This window comes from Galeopterus variegatus, unplaced genomic scaffold (assembly GCF_000696425.1).
Source record: "Galeopterus variegatus unplaced genomic scaffold, G_variegatus-3.0.2 Scaffold22, whole genome shotgun sequence".
In the NCBI taxonomy this organism is placed as follows: Eukaryota; Metazoa; Chordata; class Mammalia; order Dermoptera; family Cynocephalidae; genus Galeopterus; species Galeopterus variegatus.
The window spans coordinates 1,475,391-1,498,746 of NW_007726133.1; the positions used below are offsets into that span (position 1 = coordinate 1,475,391).

General features: G+C 37.6%; 2 protein-coding genes across 2 annotated transcripts in view; both read left to right on the forward strand.

Annotated features, from left to right (window-relative positions):
• The window catches only part of LOC103586906 (cortactin-binding protein 2-like), an 80,440-nt gene extending 62,921 nt beyond the window's left edge, over positions 1–17,519 (forward strand). The window contains exons 3-4 of the mRNA XM_008568259.1: positions 9,621–11,114; positions 17,502–17,519. Coding sequence (XP_008566481.1) covers positions 9,621–11,114; positions 17,502–17,519 — 1,512 coding nt within the window. The remainder of the gene's footprint in view (positions 1–9,620; positions 11,115–17,501) is intronic.
• CTTNBP2 (cortactin binding protein 2) overlaps positions 17,508–23,356 on the forward strand; it is a 68,512-nt gene continuing 62,663 nt past the window's right edge. Inside the window, exons 1-2 of the mRNA XM_008568249.1 lie at positions 17,508–17,705; positions 21,234–21,333. Of these exons, the coding sequence (XP_008566471.1) occupies positions 17,531–17,705; positions 21,234–21,333 (275 nt within the window). The 5' untranslated portion in view covers positions 17,508–17,530. The remainder of the gene's footprint in view (positions 17,706–21,233; positions 21,334–23,356) is intronic.

Consider the following 23,356-nt stretch of genomic DNA (forward strand, 5'->3'; position numbering starts at 1 on the left):
TCATTCTTCCTTGGTCCTCCTTATTTTTATTTTCCAACTTTATTTTGAGGCTTTTAAAAGAGATTCTTTCTCATATTCAAATGACTACCATATCTATTTCTTATGTAATGTACTTTTCCTCCAGTATAATGTAGCTTACTTATCATTTTCCCGTCCCTTCTCCCTTTCTCTCTCTCTCTCTCTGTCTTCACACACACACACACACACACACACACACACACACACACACACATTTTTCTGAACCATTGGAGGATAGATTGGAGATATAGTTAGTGCTTTTTTACTCCTAAGCGTTTAGATGTGTATTTCCTAAGAACAGGGACAATCTCTTACATAATCACCATACAGTTAACAAAATCAGAAAATGTATCATTGATACAGTGTTTTGTCTAATTCACATTAATTTTCCACCAGTTGTCTCAATAATGGTCTTTCTAGCAATTCTTTTTCTAATTCTAGATCATGCATTGCATTTGTTTGTTGTGTCTGTTTAGTTCCTTTAAGCTGTAACAGTTCCTCAACTTTGCTTTCATTACTTTGATGTTTCTGAAGAGCACAAACTAGGTATTTTGTAAAATATCATTTAATTTGAGTTTGTCTGATGTTTCCTAATGATCAGTTTATGCATTTTTGGTAGGAATACCATGGACATGATGTTGTGTTCTTCATAGTGCATCATGTGAGTCAAAAGACATATATGATGTTGGTTTTTCCCAAAACAAATCATGTGGTGTTAACATTGACCACTCAGTTAAGGTGGTCTCTGCCAGGTTCTCCATGGTTATTATTGTTCCTTTTGTAATCAGTAAGTAATTGGTGGGGAAATACTTTAATATTCTTTAAATATCCTCTTATTTATTAAATGTTCCCTAGTTCACTTTTAGAATCCATTGACTGTTTTCCAACCCCATTGTTCCTTCTACATTTATTTTTGGCATTCTGCTCTAAGGAACAGCTTTTCTTTCTCCCACATTTATTTGTTTATTATTTATATCAGTGTAGAGTCATGGATTCTTATTCAGTGGATTAGAAACTTAGCATCACTATCTGTTTCAATGCTCAAAATTGTCCCAGATTTGGCCAGTAGGAGCCCTTTTAGGTGGGCTCCTTTTGATATCTCTCCACCTTTCTTTGAGCACTTCTTTATTTTCTTATAGCAAGTACTCCAGGCTCATCTTATATTTTTCCTATCCCAACCCCTGGAATTAGCTATTTCTTCCAAGAGCACTAGTTTCCTTTTTAATAAAAAACGGTATTTAGAAACAAATCTAGAGCTAGGAAATTATATATATTTATCATATTCATATACACACATACATAATCTATATTTTATTTGTCTGTCTCTCTGTATCAAACTATGAGTTTATACTCATATTGACACCACTGATTCTAATTCAGATCCATAGGGTACATTCCAGTCCTTTCTCTATTTACAACTCCTTTCTCCAACAGTGAGAAACTTGGCTCCCATTGTACTTCAATATATTCACTCATTTACTCAAGCATAGAACACAGAGTAGTTTCGGAAATGTTAATCCACACCAGTGTAAAAATTTCACATGCAAATCTGGAATTCAATTTTTTTTATATAGCAATTTTAAGGAAAAATCTACGTGATGTGAAATTTACATATCTTAAGTGTACAAATTGATGTGTTTTGAAAATGCATACACCTGTGTAATCTGCAGCCATAACAAGACAGAGAATATCCCCTACGTCAGGCAATCACTGAACACTATTCTGATTTTTTCATCGTGGAGTAGTCTTGCCTGTACTAGAATTTCAGGTAGATGATGACTATAGTTTTATAGTAAGACTTAGATGTGGGAACTGTAGGTTTTCCAACTTTTGTTTTTGTTTTGTTTTGTTTCTGGTGACTGCCCAAGGGTATGGGGATCAGAACCCTTAACCTAGGTGTTGTGCACCATTTTCTCCCAAGTGAGCTAACCAGCCAGCCCCCAGCTTTGTTTTTCTTTATCAAAATTTTTTTGCCTATTCTAGATCCTTCATATTTCCATTAAAAAAAATTATAATCAGAGTGTTGGTTTCTCCAGAAGTTTGCAAGGATTGAAATATCTTTGAATCTGTAGACCAATTTTGTGAGAATTGACATCCTAACAAAACTGAGTCTTCCCCCTCAAGATAATAGTATGTTTGTCCATTAATTTTGGTCTTTTAAGTTCTCTAAGCAACGTTGTGTTGTTTTCAGTGTAGTGGTCTTATATATCTTTTAAGTTGCTTTTATTCCTAAGTATTTATTTTTTGATGCTACTGTAAATCACATTATTTTTTAAAATTTCTTCCAAATATTGTTGATATACGGGTACTCAATTGATTTTTGTATGTTGACATTGTATCTTGTGATCTTGCTAAATTCCTTACTGGTTTTAGCACTTATTTAGTATATTATGTATGGCCTTATAGGTAAACAAACATGTTATCTGTAAATAAAGCACATTTTACTTCTTTTCAAAATTGCCTGCCTGCTTTCCTTTTTCTTTTTAGTTTCTTTTTTTTTCTTTTTCCCCTATCTTTGCAATGACTAGAACTTCTAATACAATGTTGAATAGAAGTAGTGAGAACGGACTTCATTCTTCTTTTCCCTTTTAGGGAGAAAATATTTTGTGTTTTACCATTCAGTATGAAGTTTCATTCTATTCTTTCTTTGTGAAAGGTTTTTTTTATCATGAATGGGTTTTGAATTTTGTAAAATGATTTATCTGCATCTGTAGACATAATCATGGGTTTTTTCCTTTATTCTTTTAATATGATGAATTACACAGATTGATTTTCAAATATTAAACCAATTTGGATTCTTGAGGTAAATCTCCCTTGGTCACCTTTTTATTACTCTTTTCATGTATTGCTGATTTGGGTTTGACTATACATTAAGCTGTAAGGAGTTTTGTGTCTTTGTTCAAGAGGGATTACTTTTCTGTAAATTAGAAAAAATTTTGGTTTTTGTATGAAGATAATTCTCAGTTTATAAAATGAAAAGTGGCTCCTCCTCTATTTTCTGAGAGAGTATGTTTAAATTTGGTATTTATTTCTTTAATGTTTGGTAGAATTAACCAGGAAAGCCTCATAAGCTGGTTTTCTTTGGGGGAAGTTTTTAATTGTGAATTTAATTTCTTTAGAAAATATAAAGCCATTCCAATTTTCTGTGTCATTTTATGTAACTTCTAAAAGTTGCGTGTTTCAGAGGAATTTGATTTTTTTCAGATTTGTTGAATTTATTGGCACAAAGTTGTTCATTATTATTCCTTTAATATTTGTTCATTCTGTAGTGATATCCTCTCTTTCATTCCTGTTATTTGAAATTTGTGTTTTTCTCTATTTCTTCATCTGGTTTTCTAGACATTTAACAATATTATTAATCTTTGAGTTGAGAAATAACTTTTGGCTTTGTTAATTTCTCTATCATTTGTCTAGTCTAGTTCATTGATTTCTTTGGTTTTTCTTTCATTTTACTTACTTTAGATTTACTTTGCTTATCTTTTCCTAACTTCTTAAGGTGAGACTTGGATTATTGATCTGGGGCACCTCTTCTAATGTAATCGTTTAAAGCCAAAAATTTCTCTCTGTTCTCTGCTTTAGCTGCCTTTAGATGCTCAGCTTCCACAGTATCCCACAGATTTTGGTATGTTGTGTTTTTATTTTCATTCAGCCCAAAATATATTCAAATATCCTTGTGATTTTCCTTAAACATTTGTACTGTTTAAAAGTTTGTTTTATTTTTGAATTTTGGGGTGTTCTTAATATCTTATGATTTATTTCTAATTTAATTCTGTTGTAGTCAGAGAACATATTCTGTAAGATTTTTAGCCTTTTCTTGATAGTTTTTAATAGCTCAGCAAGTGCATCTGAAAAGACTTCACCTGTAGTTTTGTTTGAGGTGTTTTACTCCATAAGTATCAATGGCCAGGTGGTTTTTTATGGTGTTATTCAGAGCTACTATATTCTTGCTGTTTTTTTAATCTAGAATTTTTTTGAGAAAAGATTGTTATTATTATAGATTTATCTATTTCCCCTTTGTGTCTGTCAGTTTTTACTTCATATATTTTGGAAATAATTCAGCTGTCATTTATGTTGTAGTTTCTCTGTATGTAATGTATCTTTATTTCTCTGACTGCTTTCAAGATTATTTTTCTTATCTTTTGTTTTCAGCAATTTTACTATGATGTGCCTAGGTGTAACATTTTTTATATTTATTTAACTTTGGGGTTGATGAGCTTCTTGGATTTGTAAATTTGTCTTTTTACCAGATTTGTAAACTTTGGGGCCATTTTTTCTTCCAAGATATTGTTCTTCCTATTCTTTCTTCTCCTCTTGGAACTCCACTTACATGGAATTTAGACCACTTTATATTATCCTAGAGATGACTGAGAGATGCTGTTCATTTTTTAAATCATTTCTTTCTATGCTTTCCAAATGGGATAGTTTCTTTTGCTCTATATTCAAATTTACTGTCTGCTCTCAGATCTTCTGTTAAGCTCATTCAGTGACCTTTTTTCATTTTAGATATTTTACTTTTAATTTCTAGATTTTCTATTTGACTCTTTTTAAAAAAAATTAATTGTATATATTTGTAGGGTACAGTGTGTTATTTCAATGCTTGCATATATTGTACAATGTTTCACTTAGTGTAGATAGCATATTCATCACCTAAACATTTTTCTTTGTGGTGATTATGGTCAAGATTCTCTTTTCTAGCATTTTAGAAATATACAATATGACATTATTAGCTGTAGTCAACCCAGAACACCAGAACTTGATTTTTTTTTTTTTTTTTTTGTCTTTTTCCGTGTCCGGCAACGGATCGCAACCCTCAGTGTCGCCCCCGTACCGGACCGGGACCGGCAACGGGATCGCAACCCTCGGCGTTGCCCCCATGCCTCGCTCAGCCAGTGAGTGGGAACCGGTCTGTATGTGGGATCCGAACCCTCGGGCGGGAGCACCGCCACGCTTCCCAAGCGGCGCACCATCCAGTGCACCACCGGGCCGGCCCAAACTTGATTTTTTTTTGATAGTTTCCATTTCTCTGCCCAGATTCCCTTTCTGTTTATTCATTGTGACCATATTTTATTTCAGAATGGCTGCTTTAAGGTCCTTGTGTGTTAATTCCAATATAGATCATTTTGGGCCCAGTTTCTATTGACTACTACTCTGTAGACTATGGATCACTTTTTTTGTTTCTTAATTTCTTTGCATGCCTAGTAATTGTTACCGTGTCCTGGACATTAAGAATGCTGTGGTGCACAGTCTGGATTCTATTATCTTCTGAAGAATTGTATTTTGTTCTAGTAAACAGTTAATGTGATTAGATTAATAGTCTAAACTGTCTTCTTGCAGTTGACAATCACTGAAATCTTTGCTCAGTTCTCTCAGCCATTCAGCAGCTACCTTCTGTCATTCATTCTGTCTAGGGTTTGCCCCATGAATGTGTAATTCAAGAATCAGCCAAGGATGCTGGATGATTGCATCCTCTGACTGCTCAAGCCAATATAACTGGTGCTTTGTGCTTAAGCTTCAGCTGCAGGGCTACCAGGGTAGGGAATTGCCCCCCAGTTGAAAACCTGCATAAGGGCAGTCTCACCCAATGCCATTGGCTCCTTTCTGATAGAAGAGTTTATTCCTCTCTCATTTCTACCTTTTTTATTGCTGTCACAAGCCTTCAAATCATTATTTTATATTTTTGGAAGGGTTTATAATTACCATCTGCAGAAGCATTAGTCTAATAAAAGTTAATTCTCCATTACTGGCAGTGCAACTTTCTTTGATATTCTTTATAATTGTTGAATTATAACCCCTAACTTATAAAAACATCCATTTGTATATTTAATATGGTCTGTTCTCTAGTTCCTTGTTTGCCTTGAAATGTGTTTTCAGAAGGAAAAACACTGTACAAAGTCACACTTTTTTTTTGTTTGTTTTGTTTTTTGACCGGTAAGGGGATCACAACCCACGGCATGGTGTGGCCCACACCACACTCAGCAAGTGAGTGCGCCAGCCACCCCTATATGGGATCCGAACCCGCGGCCTCGGCGCTACCAGCGCCGCACTCTCCCAAGTGAGCCATGGGGCCAGCCCCAAAGTCACACATTTTTAAGTAACACAACTAGCTATTATATCATATATTGAAAACTTAACATTTTTTAGTGCCAGGCACTATGCTACACACTGTACATGAAATGTCTCATTTAATACTATAAAGTAATTACTATTATTGCTCTATTGTACAAATAAGGAAATAGTACAGAATCTATCTTTAGAGAATGAACTTACCAAGGTCACACAGCTAATAAGTTTGGGATCAGAACTTAGTACTACATCTCTTAGTGTCTTAAGCATAAAAACTTCGTGCTGTAATGGTCAAGGAAGTTTTTTTAATATAAAAAAGTATTTTTAAAGTGTGGGAGTATATTTATCTACTGATTGGAAGAAGCTTGTAGAAAGGCAGATGTTTAATATTTATAAAGAGCAGTGTGATAACTGATGGAGCAAGTCCCAGAGGTGACAGGAAAGAATGAAGTTAATTGTTGAAGGAAAGTCTGAAGTTGAACAGATGGAAACCTTTTTCCCTTAGATTGAAAGGAAGGACATATGAATTCGTGCAGCTGTAATAAATCTTAATGGAGGAGACAAAAATGTAGAGGGGGAATGAGTGAATTTGAATTTCCTTGATAAAGGAGTCTGTGAAGGTAAACTGAGAGTCTGGTGATTGATCATTAGGTGAAGTTTTGGGGAAAGTGGCAGAGGTTTGAAATATCCCCTGTAATAAATGGTAGAAGCAGCTAAACAGAGTTAGGTAGGGTGATGTTTGGGGCTCAGAGCTCAATTGAGTTTGGAGCCATGTGTTTGCAGGTGCATAAGTCGTGAAGTTTCCTCTGTGCTCTGCTCTCTGTGGTAGGTTTAAAAATGACATGAATTAGTCTGAGATAGGATTTATAAGGCACAAGTGGTAGAAGGACAAAGATACAAAAGAATTATGGATGCTTTTATAGTAGTATAGATTTCTGTATAAATATCTGAGATCAGTCGTATTGATTTTCAGTTGGAACTGTTTCTTCAATTTGATTCTGAAGTGTAAGATGAAAGTTATTTCAAAAATGAAGTATGATGATCCATAGTGAAGAAATACCATGGGCAAGATATGTGACATGGTGAGAAAAACTTGAGACAAATAGCACCCTGAGTAATTGCCATGATTCTGATGCTAATTAGCCAGACGACATCAGCGAAATCACTAAGTTGGCCTCTGCTTAGTTGTTTTGTAAAATGACGGTAGCTCTTAAAGTTCTACAGCACATCTTTTTTCTACCTTTTGGGGTAAATTATGAAACTTGTAGTTTAAATACAAGCTGAAAATTGACCTAGTTTGTGTGGGGGGTTTTTTGTTGTTGTTGCTGTTTTACATTGCCATAAGAATATTTTTTTGTTGGAGTTAATATAAAATGCATTTTAAATTTTCTTGGTAGTTCTAACTTTGTCTATGCCTTCTAGCAGCAGTCTATCATTTGGTGCACATTACAAGAGTTAAATGTGCTTTAGCCAATAATAACTCAAATTTTCTGTGAGGCACCCAAGTGAATATAATATAAATGTAAATATATATGATAGCACTGTTGTTTCCCAAATCTTACCTAATCTACTTATGAAGTGACCCCCAAAATTCCATACAGTAGAGTAGAGCATATGTGTAACTGTTCATGAGAAATGATCTATATTCCAGATCACCTATTTATGGGATCCATCCAATGCTATTCAGCAACTGCTCTTCAAAGCATGAAGCATCCAGAGTAAATAGTAAATAATGTCTCTGACCTCTAGTTGGGCAGCGAGCCATTTTCTCCTCTTGGTTCCATGACTGTATGACTGTGAATGGGAATGGAGGAGTGTATTTTCCTAGCAGGTAAGGAACAGGAGCACGTGCCCTCAACTGAGGGATCGTGAGAGCATCTCCTCCCTCCGTTACTGTTGACTAAAATCTGACTTAAATAGGTACTAACTCTCTTGGGAGTGCATTTGTGCTCAACATCTAGAGGGAAAAAAAGTCCTCTCCATATCTTTAATCAGGTAGGTCTACTTTAACCTTTATGAGCCATGAAGCCCTCTATGTACCCCTGGTAGAATGTTTCTTTAGTTGGGCAGATCAGGCATGTAAGCTGACCTAACTCCTGTGTCCCAGCTCGGAGTGTGTCCTTTGTCCTTCAGGAGACCCTCGTGACAGATATTCCCCTGGAGAGAAGTGAGAAGCCAGTAGGAACATGTTAGAATAGTGCAGCTGTAAGGTTGCCCTTGTACCCAGAAAGTACCATCAGTGTTTGGAAGTTTGTTGTTTCTGTGGAACTACATTAATTTCATTAATTCATTCAACCAATAATTTATTAAACACCACTGTGTTCCAGTCACTCTTCTAGGTCTTGAGGACACAGCCACAAACAAGACAGACAGTCCCTGCCCTCATGAAGTCACATTCCAGTGGGGGCAGGTAGGTGCTAGACAAAGGGTGATGCATTCATGGATGGCAGGGACTGTTATTTTCAACGGGGTGGTGAGGGAAGGCCTCAATTCAGCAGAGCTCTGGAGGACACGAAGGAGCCAGCCTCTTGTGCTGTTGGGTACTTTTGTGCATATTAGAAAACCCCATCTGCAGAGATAAAGGTTTTTAAAAGCTTCCTCTCTAGGTTGAACAATTAGAGAAATGTTTCTTCTCTGGTAAGCACCAATCCTAGGGGCCTATGGCTCGGTGAATAGACAGCTTTTTTGTGAAGGGAAAGGTACCTCTCCCTGCATGCTTGAGCAGATGGAATGGTGAGGAGAGCAAGAACACTACATGAAGGTGTGTGGGTGGAATCCAAGGCAGAGAGAACAGACAGCAAGGTCAAGGACACTGAGGTCGGACCCTGTTCAAGAATGTGCAGCAAACAGGAAGGCCAAGGCCATGGGAATCAAGTGAGCAAATGGGATCGAAGTAGCAGACAGGCTTTTTGGGTTCATTGACACTGATTATAGTTCCAATAAGACATATTTTTAGCTCTGCCTAGTTTTCAAAGAACTTTCATATGCGATTTTATATGACTTTGACAACAACCCATCATAAGAAACTCAAAGAAGTTACATTATTTAGCTAAGTAATCCAATTATCAAATATAAGGGCTTAGCATTTAACCAAAGTCCTTTGTTTTCAGCACTTTTTATGATTCTGTACCTCAGAGATTAGTTAGTAATTTTAAGGTATTAAACCTCTTTTTTTTAATATCCCCAGTTCCCTCACAAGGCTCTATTTTTATGAAAACGGACCTTTCTGAACTCTGCTGTGATTTGAAGCATCCGATTATTGTTCTCTTTTTTCATAGTTAACTTTAATAGATCTAAAAATTGTCTGTTGTTGTAACTTAGATGTTTTTCATAAAACCATTTATATCTATTTTCTCATCTTAATAGGTCTTTAAAATATTATCTTTCTTCTCACAACATATTTTGAAAAGGTGACATTTTTTGCTAACCCTTACCATGTAATTGTTAGAAAATTAATGAAAATCTCTCGAAAAAAGCACTTCTTCGGTGGAAAGAATGGTCTGTAGATTAATGAGGGCTTTCCTGTGAATTTTTTCCAGCTGGAAATGGAGAAACTTCAGCTACAAACCCTCGAGCAAGAGCACAAGAAGCTGGCTGCCCGCCTCGAGGAGGAGCGTGGCAAGAACAAGCTGGTGGTCCTGATGCTCGTGAAGGAGTGTAAACAGCTCTCGGGCAAAGTCATAGAGGAGGCCCAGAAGCTAGAGGAAGCCATGGCCAAGCTGGAAGAGGAAAAGAAGAAGACAAATGAATTAGAAGAGGAACTCTCTGCAGAGAAACGCAGAAGCACAGAAATGGAAGCTCAGATGGAAAAACAGCTCTCAGAGTTCGATACTGAACGGGAGCAGCTTCGTGCCAAGCTGAACCGCGAAGAAGCACACACCACTGACCTCAAAGAGGAGATAGACAAGATGAAGAAAATGATCGAGCAGCTGAAAAGGGGAAATGACAGTAAGCCAAGCCTCTCTCTCCCACGGAAGACAAAAGATAGGCGTTTGGTTTCTATATCTGTGGGGACAGAAGGACCTGTGACAAGGTCTGTTGCTTGCCAGACAGACCTGGTGACAGACAGCACTGACCATGTGAAGAAGTTGCCTTTGACTGTGCCTGTAAAGCCTTCCACAGGGAGCCCCCTAGTCTCTGCAAATGCAAAAGGGAATGTGTGCACCAATGCCACCTTGCTCAGGCCAAGTGTTGACAGGCAGGCTTCCCATTGTGACTTGATTGGCTCCTCTCTACCCACTCTCCCACCTCCAAGTGCAAGCAAAATTGAAGAAAATGGACCTAGCCCTGGCTCAATACCAGACCTAACAAGTAGCGTACCCCCACTTCCCAATAACACTGGTCCTCCCATTGCTCAAGCCCCAGGCACAGCTCCCCAGAACCACTCACAGGCTCCGCCTGTACACAGTTTACATTCACCATGTGCCAACACGTCTTTGCATCCAGGTCTAAACCCACGAATCCAAGCAGCTAGATTTAGATTTCAGGGCAATGCTAATGACCCGGACCAAAATGGAAATACTACCCAAAGTCCTCCATCAAGAGATGTCTCTCCTACAAGTCGTGACAACCTAGTGGCCAAACAGCTTGCTCGGAATACTGTGACCCAAGCACTGTCAAGATTTACAAGCCCTCAAGCAAGTGCAGCCCCAAGGCCCGGAGCCCCCCCTACGGGGGACGTTGGCACCTACTCTCCCGTTGGTCGCACCAGTTTAAAGACTCCCAGTATAGCACGAGTTGACAGAGGAAATCCTCCTCCTATCCCTCCAAAAAAGCCAGGGCTCTCCCAGACTCCTTCTCCACCACACCCCCAACTCAAGGTTATCATGGATAGCAGCAGGGCCTCAAACGCAGGGGCCAAGGTTGATAACAAAACTGTGGCTTCGCCTCCTTCCAGTTTGCCCCAAGGGAACAGGGTCATAAATGAGGAGAACCTCCCTAAATCATCCTCCCCTCAGCTGCCACCAAAACCATCCATAGATTTAACTGTGGCACCTGCAGGCTGTGCTGTTTCAGCCCTGGCCACGTCTCAGGTGGGTGCCTGGCCTGCTGAAACCCCTGGATCGAACCAACCTGCATGTTCAGACAGTTCCCTTGTCATTCCTACCACCATTGCCTTTCGCTCTTCCATAAACCCTGTTAGTGCCTCATCCCGTAGACCAGGTGCCTCAGACAGCCTCCTGGTAACAGCATCAGGTAAAGGGATTGAAATATTATACCCTTTTTTAAGAATGTGGCCTGTCTTCTCACGTGCCTCAATTTCCTTCACATTGCCTTGAAACTTTTTTTTTATTTTTTAATTTGTTCCTTTTTTTTTTTCCCCCTATTTCTTTCCTCTCTTTTTTTGTGTTTTTCTTTAAAGGCCCCAGGGTATGGTGATTCATCTTGCTGTATGAATTGCGGTTTTGTTATGCTGAGTGCTTTTTTTCTTTTAAAATAACCTGAAAATTGTGGTTTGAAGCACATGGAGACCATTAATTTAGAAAGGCTGTAACATTTCCATGGGAGAAAAGAGTATTCCTTCTCATTAAACATTTATCTCACAAGACCTCAGTATAAACAGGCATCGTCAGAGTCTATCCATTCCGAGAGGACATAAAAAAATCCTTTAAAGTTATTATTAACACTACCCTGGATTATCAAATCGATTAGATTTCTTCTATAATTGGTATAATCTAGGTTTTAATATCTGTTTGGTGTTAAGCGTTTTTTTTTTTAACCCTCAAAGATGAAGTTTGAATATTTATAAATCTCTGCTCTAATTTCAAAAGCTGTTTACCCTCTTGAGAGCTTTCTTCTTCCAACACTTGAGCACAGTTGGGTAGCATAGCATATGGGCTATACTGGAGAAGGTTTTCATTGCAGATGTGGCTTATGAACTCATTGGGACTCTTTTTTTTTTTTTTTTTCCTTTTTGTCTTTTTTCGTGTCCGGCAACGGAATGCAACCCTCAGTGTCGCGCCCGTACCGGACCGGGACCGGCAACGGGATCGCAACCCCTGGTGTCGCACCCGCACCTCGCTCAGCCAGTGAGCGGCCGGTCTGTATGTGGGATCCGAACCCTCGGCGGGAGCGCCACCGCGCTCCCAAGCGGCGCACTGCAGCAGTGCGCCACCGGGCCGGCCCCTCATTGGGACTCTTGAACAAAGAAGAACTGGACTTTCCCTTTCTGTTGCATAGTTGGTAGAGGAAGCCTTGCTTTTGATTGACATGACTGGATTAGTTCTTCATTGAGCACTTTGTGGCTCTAAACTAATGTTACCATGTCGGAGTTCTGTTTGGAGATGTCTGTCCTACCAGGGGATCTTAGTGGATAGCAAGCAGAGACAGTTGTTTCTGTGGGAGGGAACTTTAAAAATTAAAAGAAGGTTTGAATAGTGTTTTATTTAAAACTTACAGGGGAAAGTGGGCATGAGAAAAACAGGTAGCTCTATACATGCTAATCATTAAGTAATGAGAGCAGTACACCAGGATTTATCTATTCAATCATAAACTGTCTCCTTGAAATTAAGCTCTTTGTGAGACTATATCTGTATTTTGAGGGGCAAAATTGGGTATTGGAAACAGCATGGACTTGGAAGTTAGTCAGCTCTGCATTGGAATCTAGGCTCTGCCATTTACAATTGTGTTTTTGGCAATTTTTTCTTAAACTGAGCAAGTTTTCTCTTCCTTAATATGGAGCTTTGCTACTTATATGGGGGGAGAGTGGATGTTAGGAGGATCAGATACTATAACACATCAAAGAGCATGGCATCAAGCTTAGAACAGCATGAGCAAGCAATAACTAGAGGTGTTGTCGCTGCTTCAATGATATTGGTGATCAAAGCATTTTTGAGAATTTGTTTTAGAATTGACTTCGGTATTATATTGTGATGTGTTTGCAAGCATTCAGCTCTCCATATTTTTTATCCAAAATCATATTACTAAGCTGGACAGCCCTTCTCATTGGCCTAAAATAATGTTAGCTGTTTGTGACAAATTAAACCCACCCTCGGAAAAGGAATATTTGCTACCATTCAGGAGAATCACAGAATGTACTGTAAGATCTTTAGGCAGTTACACAAGTTCCAAAAATGTTTGGAGCTGTGGCAGTGCTATTGACTTAAATGCATAGACTGTGAAGTAGAAAACGCTTCCCAGGAATATATATGTTTTGTCAGTTTTTTAAAAATACAAAGCCATCTTTGCTTTGATACCTTGAGGCTTTGCCAGTTGTTTTCTTGGTCATCGCTGTGGTCCAGGGTCCAGCCACAAATGCTCTTTGGTTTCAGCACAGAAGTTTTAAAATCAGGATCCATGACTGAGAAGCATAACTTGTCAGCAGGATTTTAAGTTAACTTTTAAAGATGAAGAATTCCTAATCTGCTATATATTTACCAGAATGACCTTCATAAGATCCACAATTCCTCTGAAAAATGTCCTTTGCTTATGTTTGGAGAGCAAAAGAGAACATGGTGAACCAAAGCAACAACATCCACTAAAGGTTCATGAAACTGGCTCCTCATTCTCTATTCTCCGATTTTTGCAATTTGGCCAAAGTATTCTCAGAAGTACAGGGTTATTACCTTTGGTGGAATAACAAATTTCTGTATCATTTGATTATAAGATGTGGCTTATTAGGGGAGAGTAGAGGCACTGGAAGTCTTTAGTCATTCAGGAAATGTTGACTGAGCACCTCATCTGTTCAGGGAATGGAAATGTTATTACACTTACATAATGGGGGTGTATAACTGTGTAACTCAACTATGGATGTAGGTCAGCCTGAACTCTCCAGTTGAGATATAGGATTTCAATTCTGTTTTCCATTTAGATTGCCCTATTTTTGTCACATTCCCATTGCAAGTAGGAAGCACCAGAGCTCCCTCCATCCTGCTTTTTAACCTGTCCGTGCCTGGGTGAGCTTGTGCTTCTCCAGGTCATAAGCCCACTGAAAGGTATCAACCTTATACAAAGCCACTAAATGCCATCGTGATTGCTAAGGACAGGACATGAGGACACAGCACATCTGCCAAATACCTGGCAGATGTCTGTCCCAAGTTCAGTGATCAAACAAGCACTGAACTGAATGTACGAAGTCAGGATTATTCCATTTCTGCTTCTTTGTAAGTATCACCCTAGAAAGCATGTTCTCTCTGAGCCATTAGCTTTTCCATTTAAAAATGAAAGCATTGAACCAAAAAAAAAATATTTTCAAACAAAAAATAATATTCAAAATAATTTTGCCTGATGAATTTTCAAACAATAGTTCATTACCTCTCCTTTCTTGGGAAACTGCTAGATCCCATGGTCTTTCAAACTCTAAAATCCTGATTTTCCATGTCAGCTTCAATGACAAACAATTATGGCTTAGTTAAAGCACCAAGGAGAATTGGGATAACAGAAGTTACTATTTTGATGAATTGCATTATAAATTACCCTAATGCTATTGGCAACACCTACTGCCAAATGTTAAATATTTAAATAATGTTTTAACTTCTAATGAATTAGAATTCCTTGTTCCTACCAAACTTGTCAAATGAACACATTTCAATTGTTAGATGAACAGAAGCCCAGCCCAGAAATCGCTCCAGGCAACTGAGTTTCCATGCCCCTGGAAATTATTTTTCTGTTTTGTTTTGTTTTTAATGCATTTTATTTGATTTGGTTCAGACTTTTTCCCTTAAACATATATTTTTAAAATTACTCTCCATGTATGATTGGCTTAAAGGCTACATCAGAAAATAAGAATGATCTGGGCTGTGACATTAACCCTCTCCACCCTCTGAAGCTGATGCCGGAAGCTGTTGGCAACTCCTCTTCCCTCTGCCATTGCATGTTCAGTCTGTTCCCTTCCTCGTGGCATGTTGTGCAAGATGTCACCTGTACTAATGTTTGCATGTGACACTGAAAGCTGAATGACCTTTCCTAACATCATTAGAGTAGCTATGTGAATACAGGCCTGTTCAGTTATTACTTAACCATTTCTTAACCAGTTAACAAAATAGTACCATTTCTATCATTGTTGAGAATTTCAGGTGAACAATAGTCTGGCAGTGAAGTTTTGTTTGTTTCCATATTTATAGCAGGATTTATTAAAGTGACTTAAGCTTGTCTGTGCTAGAGAAAACTGGAAATGATAGTGAGGATATAAAATGTATTTGAAGTTTAAAAATACTTGGTATTTATAAAGCATTTTTCTTTTGTTAACATTTAAAAAATATATTAATTACAGCCCCCTAAGAAAATAAGGAAATCGATGTATCTTCTGCTGCTGTTCTGTATAACAGGAAGAGAACTGCAAGGCTCTTGAGTGGTCTAAAGATTAAGAAAAAATTTGAATAAAATATTTTATCTTTCAGATAACAATATTAAAAATGGAGTTTCCCAGGAAATTATATTCATCCTTCAATATTTTTACACAAAGCAGTTGAAAAATATATTGAAACTATCCTCCCAAAGCCTAGAATTCTGGTGAAAAAAGAAAAATGAAAATAAAACCCAAAAGAATAGCAAACCACTGACTATACACGTGTTGGTATTCATAATAGAATATCAATAACCAAGACCCCTTGGATGAGATCTAGAGAGAGAGAGAATGAGAGAATGAGAGAGAAAGAAACTGGCTGAGAGCGTGAGCTGCATCCCCTCCTGTTCCACAGAGGACGATAGTGCGATGCCTTCATATTGCCTGTGTTTGCTGTGCAGTCAAGGTTTCATACCTTGGTATTTATAATTTCTGTTTATCCTCTATTTCTAATAAGTACTGATTTAATTTTTGTGGGCCTGTTTTTTTGTTTGTTTGTTTTTAAGAAAATACAAAAGGTAAAATGTACCAGAGAGGAGCCTTCTTGTAAGTATGAAGTAAAAATACTACTTTTGTAAGAAGAGCTAATGAATATTAGTGGGAAAATATCATAAAGTTTAGATAAACATTGAATTTCATGAGGCTTTTGGTTTTGTATGTCACTGCATTCCTAATAGGATAAAAACAATAAATTATTCATGGACCCAAATAATTGATTATAAAGATGTAATATCCAGTTTTTAATAAGCACTGTAGGTTCATTTGTATAAATGGCTTTGTTTTGTTTTGTAAATAATTTTTAAAATACTGAGAAATTTTTTCATATGCACCATTTTAATATTTATTAAAGGAATTTAAGACCAATAATTTAGGATTCATTCATAAGAATTGAGAGTCACATACATAGTAATATAACACCCACATACCTAGAACATTGTCTTGATACTGATGTGCAGGGAATATAAAACATTCATCTATTGTATCTTACTAAAGAGAATGATTCCATAAATATATGTAGAAAGTGTGCCCTCAGGAATTCTCTATGTGTGTGTGTGTGTGTATATATATATATATATATATATATATATATATATATATATACAACGTCGTTATTTGAAGGTACTGGGGCTCTATATGGAGAAAAGTAAAATGACTTATTTTGAAAGTTCACTGTATGTAAGCCTTAAATGCACAGATACTATATATCACATTAAATAAACATTTTTACTTTACTGTTTTTACAGCCTTTTGATCAAGGAAGAATTCAGAAAATTTTCCATGCTATATGCAGCCGACTTCACACACTTAACAGATTCTCTTCTAAAGCTGCTAAACACTGATGAGAAATATCTAACTATGATAACTCTTATTATTTTTGTTAAAACTATATGGTAGAGTGTCCTGTTTTGTTGGCTGATTAAAAGTCTGTTGGACATGTTGTAAAGATGGCCAGATGACACAGTCTTCAAAATTGTGTATTGAATATTTGTGCCAATGTATTCTAGATCCAGTCATATATGTTGTGTTTGCATTAGCAATTAATAGCGAATAGTAGTTGGCCTCTGTTACCTTTATTTCCAAATAAGGGAGTTCAAGGAATGTAAATAAGCTCCTTGACAGTGTTTGGTCCGTCTTAGTGGTTTATGTAAAAATGTATAGTTAAGTACCTTAGAAACATTGATGAAAAAAGAAAATCTCTATTTCTTATAATTATTTCTGTCTTATACCTAAAAATGTCAGTTCACTTTTTCAGATTGATATTGAAATTGAGGAAACCTTAACATGATTTTAAAGTTCAAATTGTTTTGAAATCCTAAAGAGCAATTTGAACTTTTAAAATGAGACAGCCATCTTAGTTTCCTAAAACCAGTCACCACTTTAACATTTATCTGTGCAAGACTGATGACTAAAAATAACTTATGATGTAATGTTAATTTAATTAGCAGCCAATATAAGATCTGAAATAACAGTACAGATTCATGCTGAGTAAATATTAACATATTGATAATGTTAGAAACCACATAATCCTCTTGAGGATACATGTTCATATGTTTGTGTGTGTGTAATTCAGAAGGGATGGGTAATATCTGTCTCTTGTCCTTTCTCCTGCTCTAACGAGGGTCACTTTAACCTACAGGCTGGTCACCCTCCCTAACCCCTTTGCTAATGAGTGGTGGTCCTGCCCCCCTGGCTGGCAGGCCCACCCTTCTTCAGCAAGCTGCTGCCCAGGGAAATGTCACTTTATTATCAATGCTGCTTAATGAAGAAGGACTGGACATTAATTACTCCTGTGAAGATGGCCATTCTGCCTTGTATTCTGCTGCTAAGAATGGACATACAGGTAAAAATGGCGAGCTCTTATCTCATCATACCACGCACTTGCAAAAGGATGGAAAGTCAAAAACACTTGTAATCATTGCTATGAGCAAAAGGTCCATTTTGGTTTCAGTTTTCTCTTACAGGTAGTAGTGGATAATTTTATTTTTGTTTTTACATAAGGTTTAAGTTTTTGTTAACATTAAAAAGTCCAAATTGTATAGTTCCTGTATTATTTCATTTCTGTTGCTTATAACAAAATACATGGAACTGGGTGATCTGTGAGAAAACAAAATTTATTGCTTACAGTTTCAGAGGCTGGCAAGACCAAAGTCCAGGGAACACATCTGGTGAGGGTCTTCTTGGTGGTGGCTTTACAGCAATGCAGGGATCTCACATGGCAGAAATGGTGGAACAGAGAAAGAGAGACTCTCAGGTGCTCTCCTTTAAAGCCCTTGGAACCATGCCCATGATCTAGGGCGTGGTCGTCACAATCCAGTCACCTCCCCAAGGCCCCATCTTTCAATCACCGCTATAGGATTCCCCACTCTCTCAACTGTGTCACAGTGGGGGCCAAGTTTCCAATACCTGGAACTTTAGGGGACACAATTTAAGCTTTAGTGAGTTTAGGGGAGATATTCAATACACAGCATTCCACCCCTGGCCCCCCAAAACTCATGTCTTTTCATACACAAATACATTCATTTCATCCCCAAAGTCTTGTTTCAATGGTCTAAAGTTCAGAGTTCCATCTGTGAAATCAAAACAAGTTATCTACTCCCAAGATACAGTGGTGAGACAAACAATACATATTCCCATTCAAAAAGGGAGAAATAGGCAAAAAGAAAGGTGTAACAGGTCCTAAGCAAGTCTGACACCCAGCAGGGCAGGCTTTAAATCTCAAAGCTGGCAAATCATGTACCGTCACTCCATGTTTGACCTCCTCTGAACGCTGGTATGAAGGTTGGGTCCCCAAGTCCTCAGGCAGTTCTGCTTCTGTGGCTTTCCTGGATTCGGGCCATGCTTTAACTCTCTCAGGCTGGTGTTGCATGCTGGGAGCTCCACAGTTCTGGGGTCTCCATGGCAGTCCCTTTGTCACAGCTCCACTACACATGGCCTTGGTGGGTATTTCTTCTGCCACTCCAACCCCAGATTTCCTCTTAGCATTGCTCTAGCAAAGACTATGTGGTAAATCTGCCCCTGTGACAGATCTCTTCCCTGGACCCCAGGCTTTTCCATACATCCTTTGAAATCAGGGTGAAGGCTCCCAAGCCTCCATAGCTTTGGCATTCTGCGAGTCTGCAGACCTAACACCATGTGGACACCGCCACGGTTTCTGGTTTTTATCTTCCAAAGCTGCAGGTCCAGCCACACCTGGGGCCAATTTAGCCATGGCTGGAGCAGCCAAAGCAGCTGGGGTGCTGGTATGGGGAGCAGCATCCTGAAGTGGCCCTGGGCAAAGAGCCCATGGAAGGTTTCTTGAGCCTGTTCCCCAAGACCATTCTGTCTCCCTAAACCTCTGGTCTTGTAATGGAAGATGCAGCCTCCAAGATCTCTGAAATGACTTCAAAATCTTCTTTTCATTCTCTTAATTCTTTTCTTCTGTACTAATCTTCTCAGTAAACAATCACTGGGCTACAGCATGAACAGATTGCAGTCACATTCCTTGCCAGTTCATAGCAAGGGTGATCTTTGCCCCAGTTTCCAAAAAACTTATTTCTTTAATTGTCCATATTTCTATCAACATTGTGCTCACCAACATCTAACCAGTATCTAACAAGTTCCAAACTTTTCCTAGTTTTCTTGTCTTCTAAACTCCCACCAGCATCTAGACTTTTTCTAGCCTGCTCTCCAGATTCATACAGCTTCTTCTCAACACCCAGTTCCAAAGCTGATTGCACGTTTTCAAGTATTTGTTATGAGCAACACCCCACTTCTCTGTTACAAATTTTCTGTATTAGTCCATTTCTGTTGCTTATAACAAAATACATGGAACTGGGTGATTTGTAAGAAAACAAAATTTATTGCTTACAGTTTCAGAGGCTTGGACGTCCAAAGTCCAGAGAACACATCTGGTGAGGGTCTTTTTGGTGGTGGCTTTACAGCAATGCTGGGATCTCATATGGCAGAGCATGGTGGAGCAGAGAGAGAGAGAGACACTCAGGTGCTCTCCTTTTAAAGCCCTTAGAACCATGCCCATGATCTAAGGCATGGTCCTTACAATCCGATCACCTCCCTAAGGCCCCATCTTTCAGTCATCACTATAGAATTTCCCACTCTCTCAACTTTGTCACAGTGGGGGACAAGTTTCCAATACCTGGAACTTTGGGGGACATAACAAACCTAGTGAGTTTGGGCAGAATAATCTATCCACAGCAGTTCCTTAATATAATATTTTACTGCAGCTAGTAATGAATAGTCTTTGTTTTTATGCACAATGAAATGTATTGTGCCTATAGAAATCTTGGGTTTAGTAACTAAGGCACATTTTAGAATAAAGTCCTTCATCTGTGATCATGTTGGTTAGGACAGAATAGCCCTAATTTATCTGTTAGAAATACCTGACAGGTGAGAGTCAAAGCATCAGGGCTTTAGTGTATGCTACAGCAAGGGAAAGTTTTAGTAGTTAGGAAAGGTCATGGGTCTGAAATTGTTGTGTAGTTGGAACAATTTATGGTTATTTAGATTTTTTAAGTGAACTGAAAAATTACATAACTACAAATGAAATATAGATGAAGACTGGGAATTATTCTTGTTCTTTAAAATGCAAGTCCTATAGTCAAGTATACCAAAACATATGGTAGTACAGAAAAAGGATGATCGGAGTGCAAATGCAAAGCCCAATAGCACTGCATATGTGAGCATATGATTGTTGAGTGATTTAGATACGTGGAAGATTCTAGTCAGCAAAGATAGCTCGTTATTTTTAAAGTACTTTAGAATTCTTTTTTACTTCAAAAGCATTATGGAGATTTTCTTTAACATAGAGAAATTATATCAGTAAATAACACAGCATGAGGGGTGGGTGATATGCCTGTGTTAGGTGACTTTGTGTAGGCTCTCCTTTGTCCTTGTTCACGGAGTTAAATGTAGGACGGCCACCTTACAGAAACCTTTTAACAGTTAATTAAATTAACATCATAAAGTAAGAATTTAACTATTAGAATACAAAGAATGTTGTTTCGATTTCAGGAATGGATTTGGTTTTCTGTCCAAAAACATTATTTCCTGGGAGAAGCTGGTGCAAGAATCTGATAAAGCGTCTTCTAGCACATGACATTTCTTTTACTCCTCAGTAGTTCTTCCAAACGCACCAAAAAAAAAAAAATCATGTCTTAGTTGGTAAATCTGGGGTATTATAATCTTTGGTGAAACAGGCTGCTTTCCCTATGAAATAGTCTGTGGGGTCCCACATCTGCCATGATAGAATTATCAGATTAACTGTACATGGGAGAGGTCCTTTGGGTTTAGAATCTATCCACAGCTTGCATAGAATTTGGCTCATCGTGACTCTAAATGGGGAATTAACATGTTTTTGTGTTTAAATCCATAGACTGTGTGAGATTGCTGCTGAATGCAGAAGCCCAAGTCAATGCTGCTGATAAAAATGGCTTCACACCCTTGTGTGCTGCAGCTGCTCAGGGACATTTTGAGTAAGTGATGATCTTAATTATTTTTTTTCTCTTTCTCTTTGAAAAGGACCTCCTTTTATAATTTGCATATATATTTTAGTTCTGGCCGAATGTGAAAACTAGTGCTTACTATCCATCGGCAAATAAATTCACTAAACATATTTGAGGATTTAAATCCAAAGTTGTGTCCTAAATTTGCTCTTCTTAATAATAAAGTGGTTGTATATGAGGAAAGTGAGGAAGAGAAACATGCTGTGTCCAAACTGCATGTGAATGAACGTGCAGACAATAATCTTCTGAAGACAATAATCTATAGTGTATCTGCGCATACATAGTGAGATCAGGGACTGTTAAGAAGCTTGTGGTTCAATATTTTCTACCACTCAGACCTCCATCATTGTTACTTAGGATGGCTTTAAAAGTAAAACATAGAATTATGTTATTTGTAATAATCTTAAATCCCAAGTGGCAATTTATTCAGTTTTAAATCCTGATTATTCATCTAGTTTTACCATTTAAAATAATTGAAGCAATAATTTTATGTCCTGAAAGTTTGAGCATTAAAACTGAAGAGAGCGTATTAATTAAAATACACATGACTTTGGCAATGATTTCTTCAGTAGCTTACTAAGTCAGTTAAATATAGGCATGACTTTTTAAAATTACAAGTCATATTTTAATAATGAACTAGAATATAGCTAAGTAGCTTTCTCTGCCTCTGCTGAAATGGCAGGTTGTGGGGAGTACAAGCTGTTTTCAACTTTTTAATCCAACTGTCCTGATAGAAATGTTCTTTAACAAATTACAAAATTCTTGAAGTATGGGTTTTAAGGTTCACATTGATGTCACTAATCATAGGTGTAAGTTTTTTAAATTCAAAATGCATCCTTAATATATGGTATTATTTTTTTTCCTGCATGTCTAATACATGTGTCATCACCTGGAGTTTGTTATTGAGAACCATAGGGACTTGCTTTGCTGTCACTTTTTGGATGTATCCTGAGTCCTCCAAAAGTGATTTCTTTTTCTGGGCTATGCTTTTACCTTTATCTGTGATCGGGCAATCTGTAGGGCTACTTCCCTGGAGAGTGGAACAGTCACAGAAGTGAAGGCATGGATACCTTTGTGAAAAGGAAGAACCCAGGGGAAATCCAGAGATTAATTAATTTAAATGGGTATGATACACACATGTGTTAACATGTACCTTATGTTTAAGATATATACCAACAGACCAAATAATGCCAAAGAAAGACAAGAAAAAAATTCATCTGAGTAAAAAAACAAAAAAACAAAGATGATGTGAATTGCTTCTTAATTTGATTATGATTGATCCCTGTTTCCTACATTTATTCTTAGTTGATTTTACAAGATCAAGCTCTGGGTGCTAAGCAGTTACTAAGTGTCACAAAGTGTTGACTTTATTTCATTCTGTCTTGATTCTCAGGGCAGGGAGTTTCTGCTTAGCTGTCTTTTTCCTCAAAACTAGTTTCCTTGAGGAGACAGGACACCAAACTCTGCTGTCTTTTCTCCCTAAGGCAGCCCTATTCTCAGCCTCCATACTGCCTTTTATAGAGGAGATGCATGGTGCCCTGCTGTCTACGCTATTTATAATGATTTTCTCAAGGGAAAATCTCAGAATGATTCAGCAGCCTGCCTTTTTTTCAAGATTCAAGCTATTTTGAACAACAAATTATATATATATGTGTATATTAAGTACAGTCAAGCCATTCATCCCAAGTTAAACATATTTCAAGGACTCCACTTTTACAAATTGGTTACAGAAAAGTGTCATGAACCGGTTTCATCACTCAATCAAAACTACTGTTTTAAATTTTCATGGGAGTAGTTTTTTATTAAAATATAGTTTTTAGCCATTTAAAAAAACAATATCCATATAATAAGATCCTCAGTAATTGCTATCTATAAATAAAAATAATTGATGTATATAAAGATGCAGAATTGCTTCAGCTTTATTTTTTTTAATTTAATATCTTGGCCAGGTGGTGCTTCAGAAGTCAAACCCAGTTTTTTGGTTTTTGTTTTT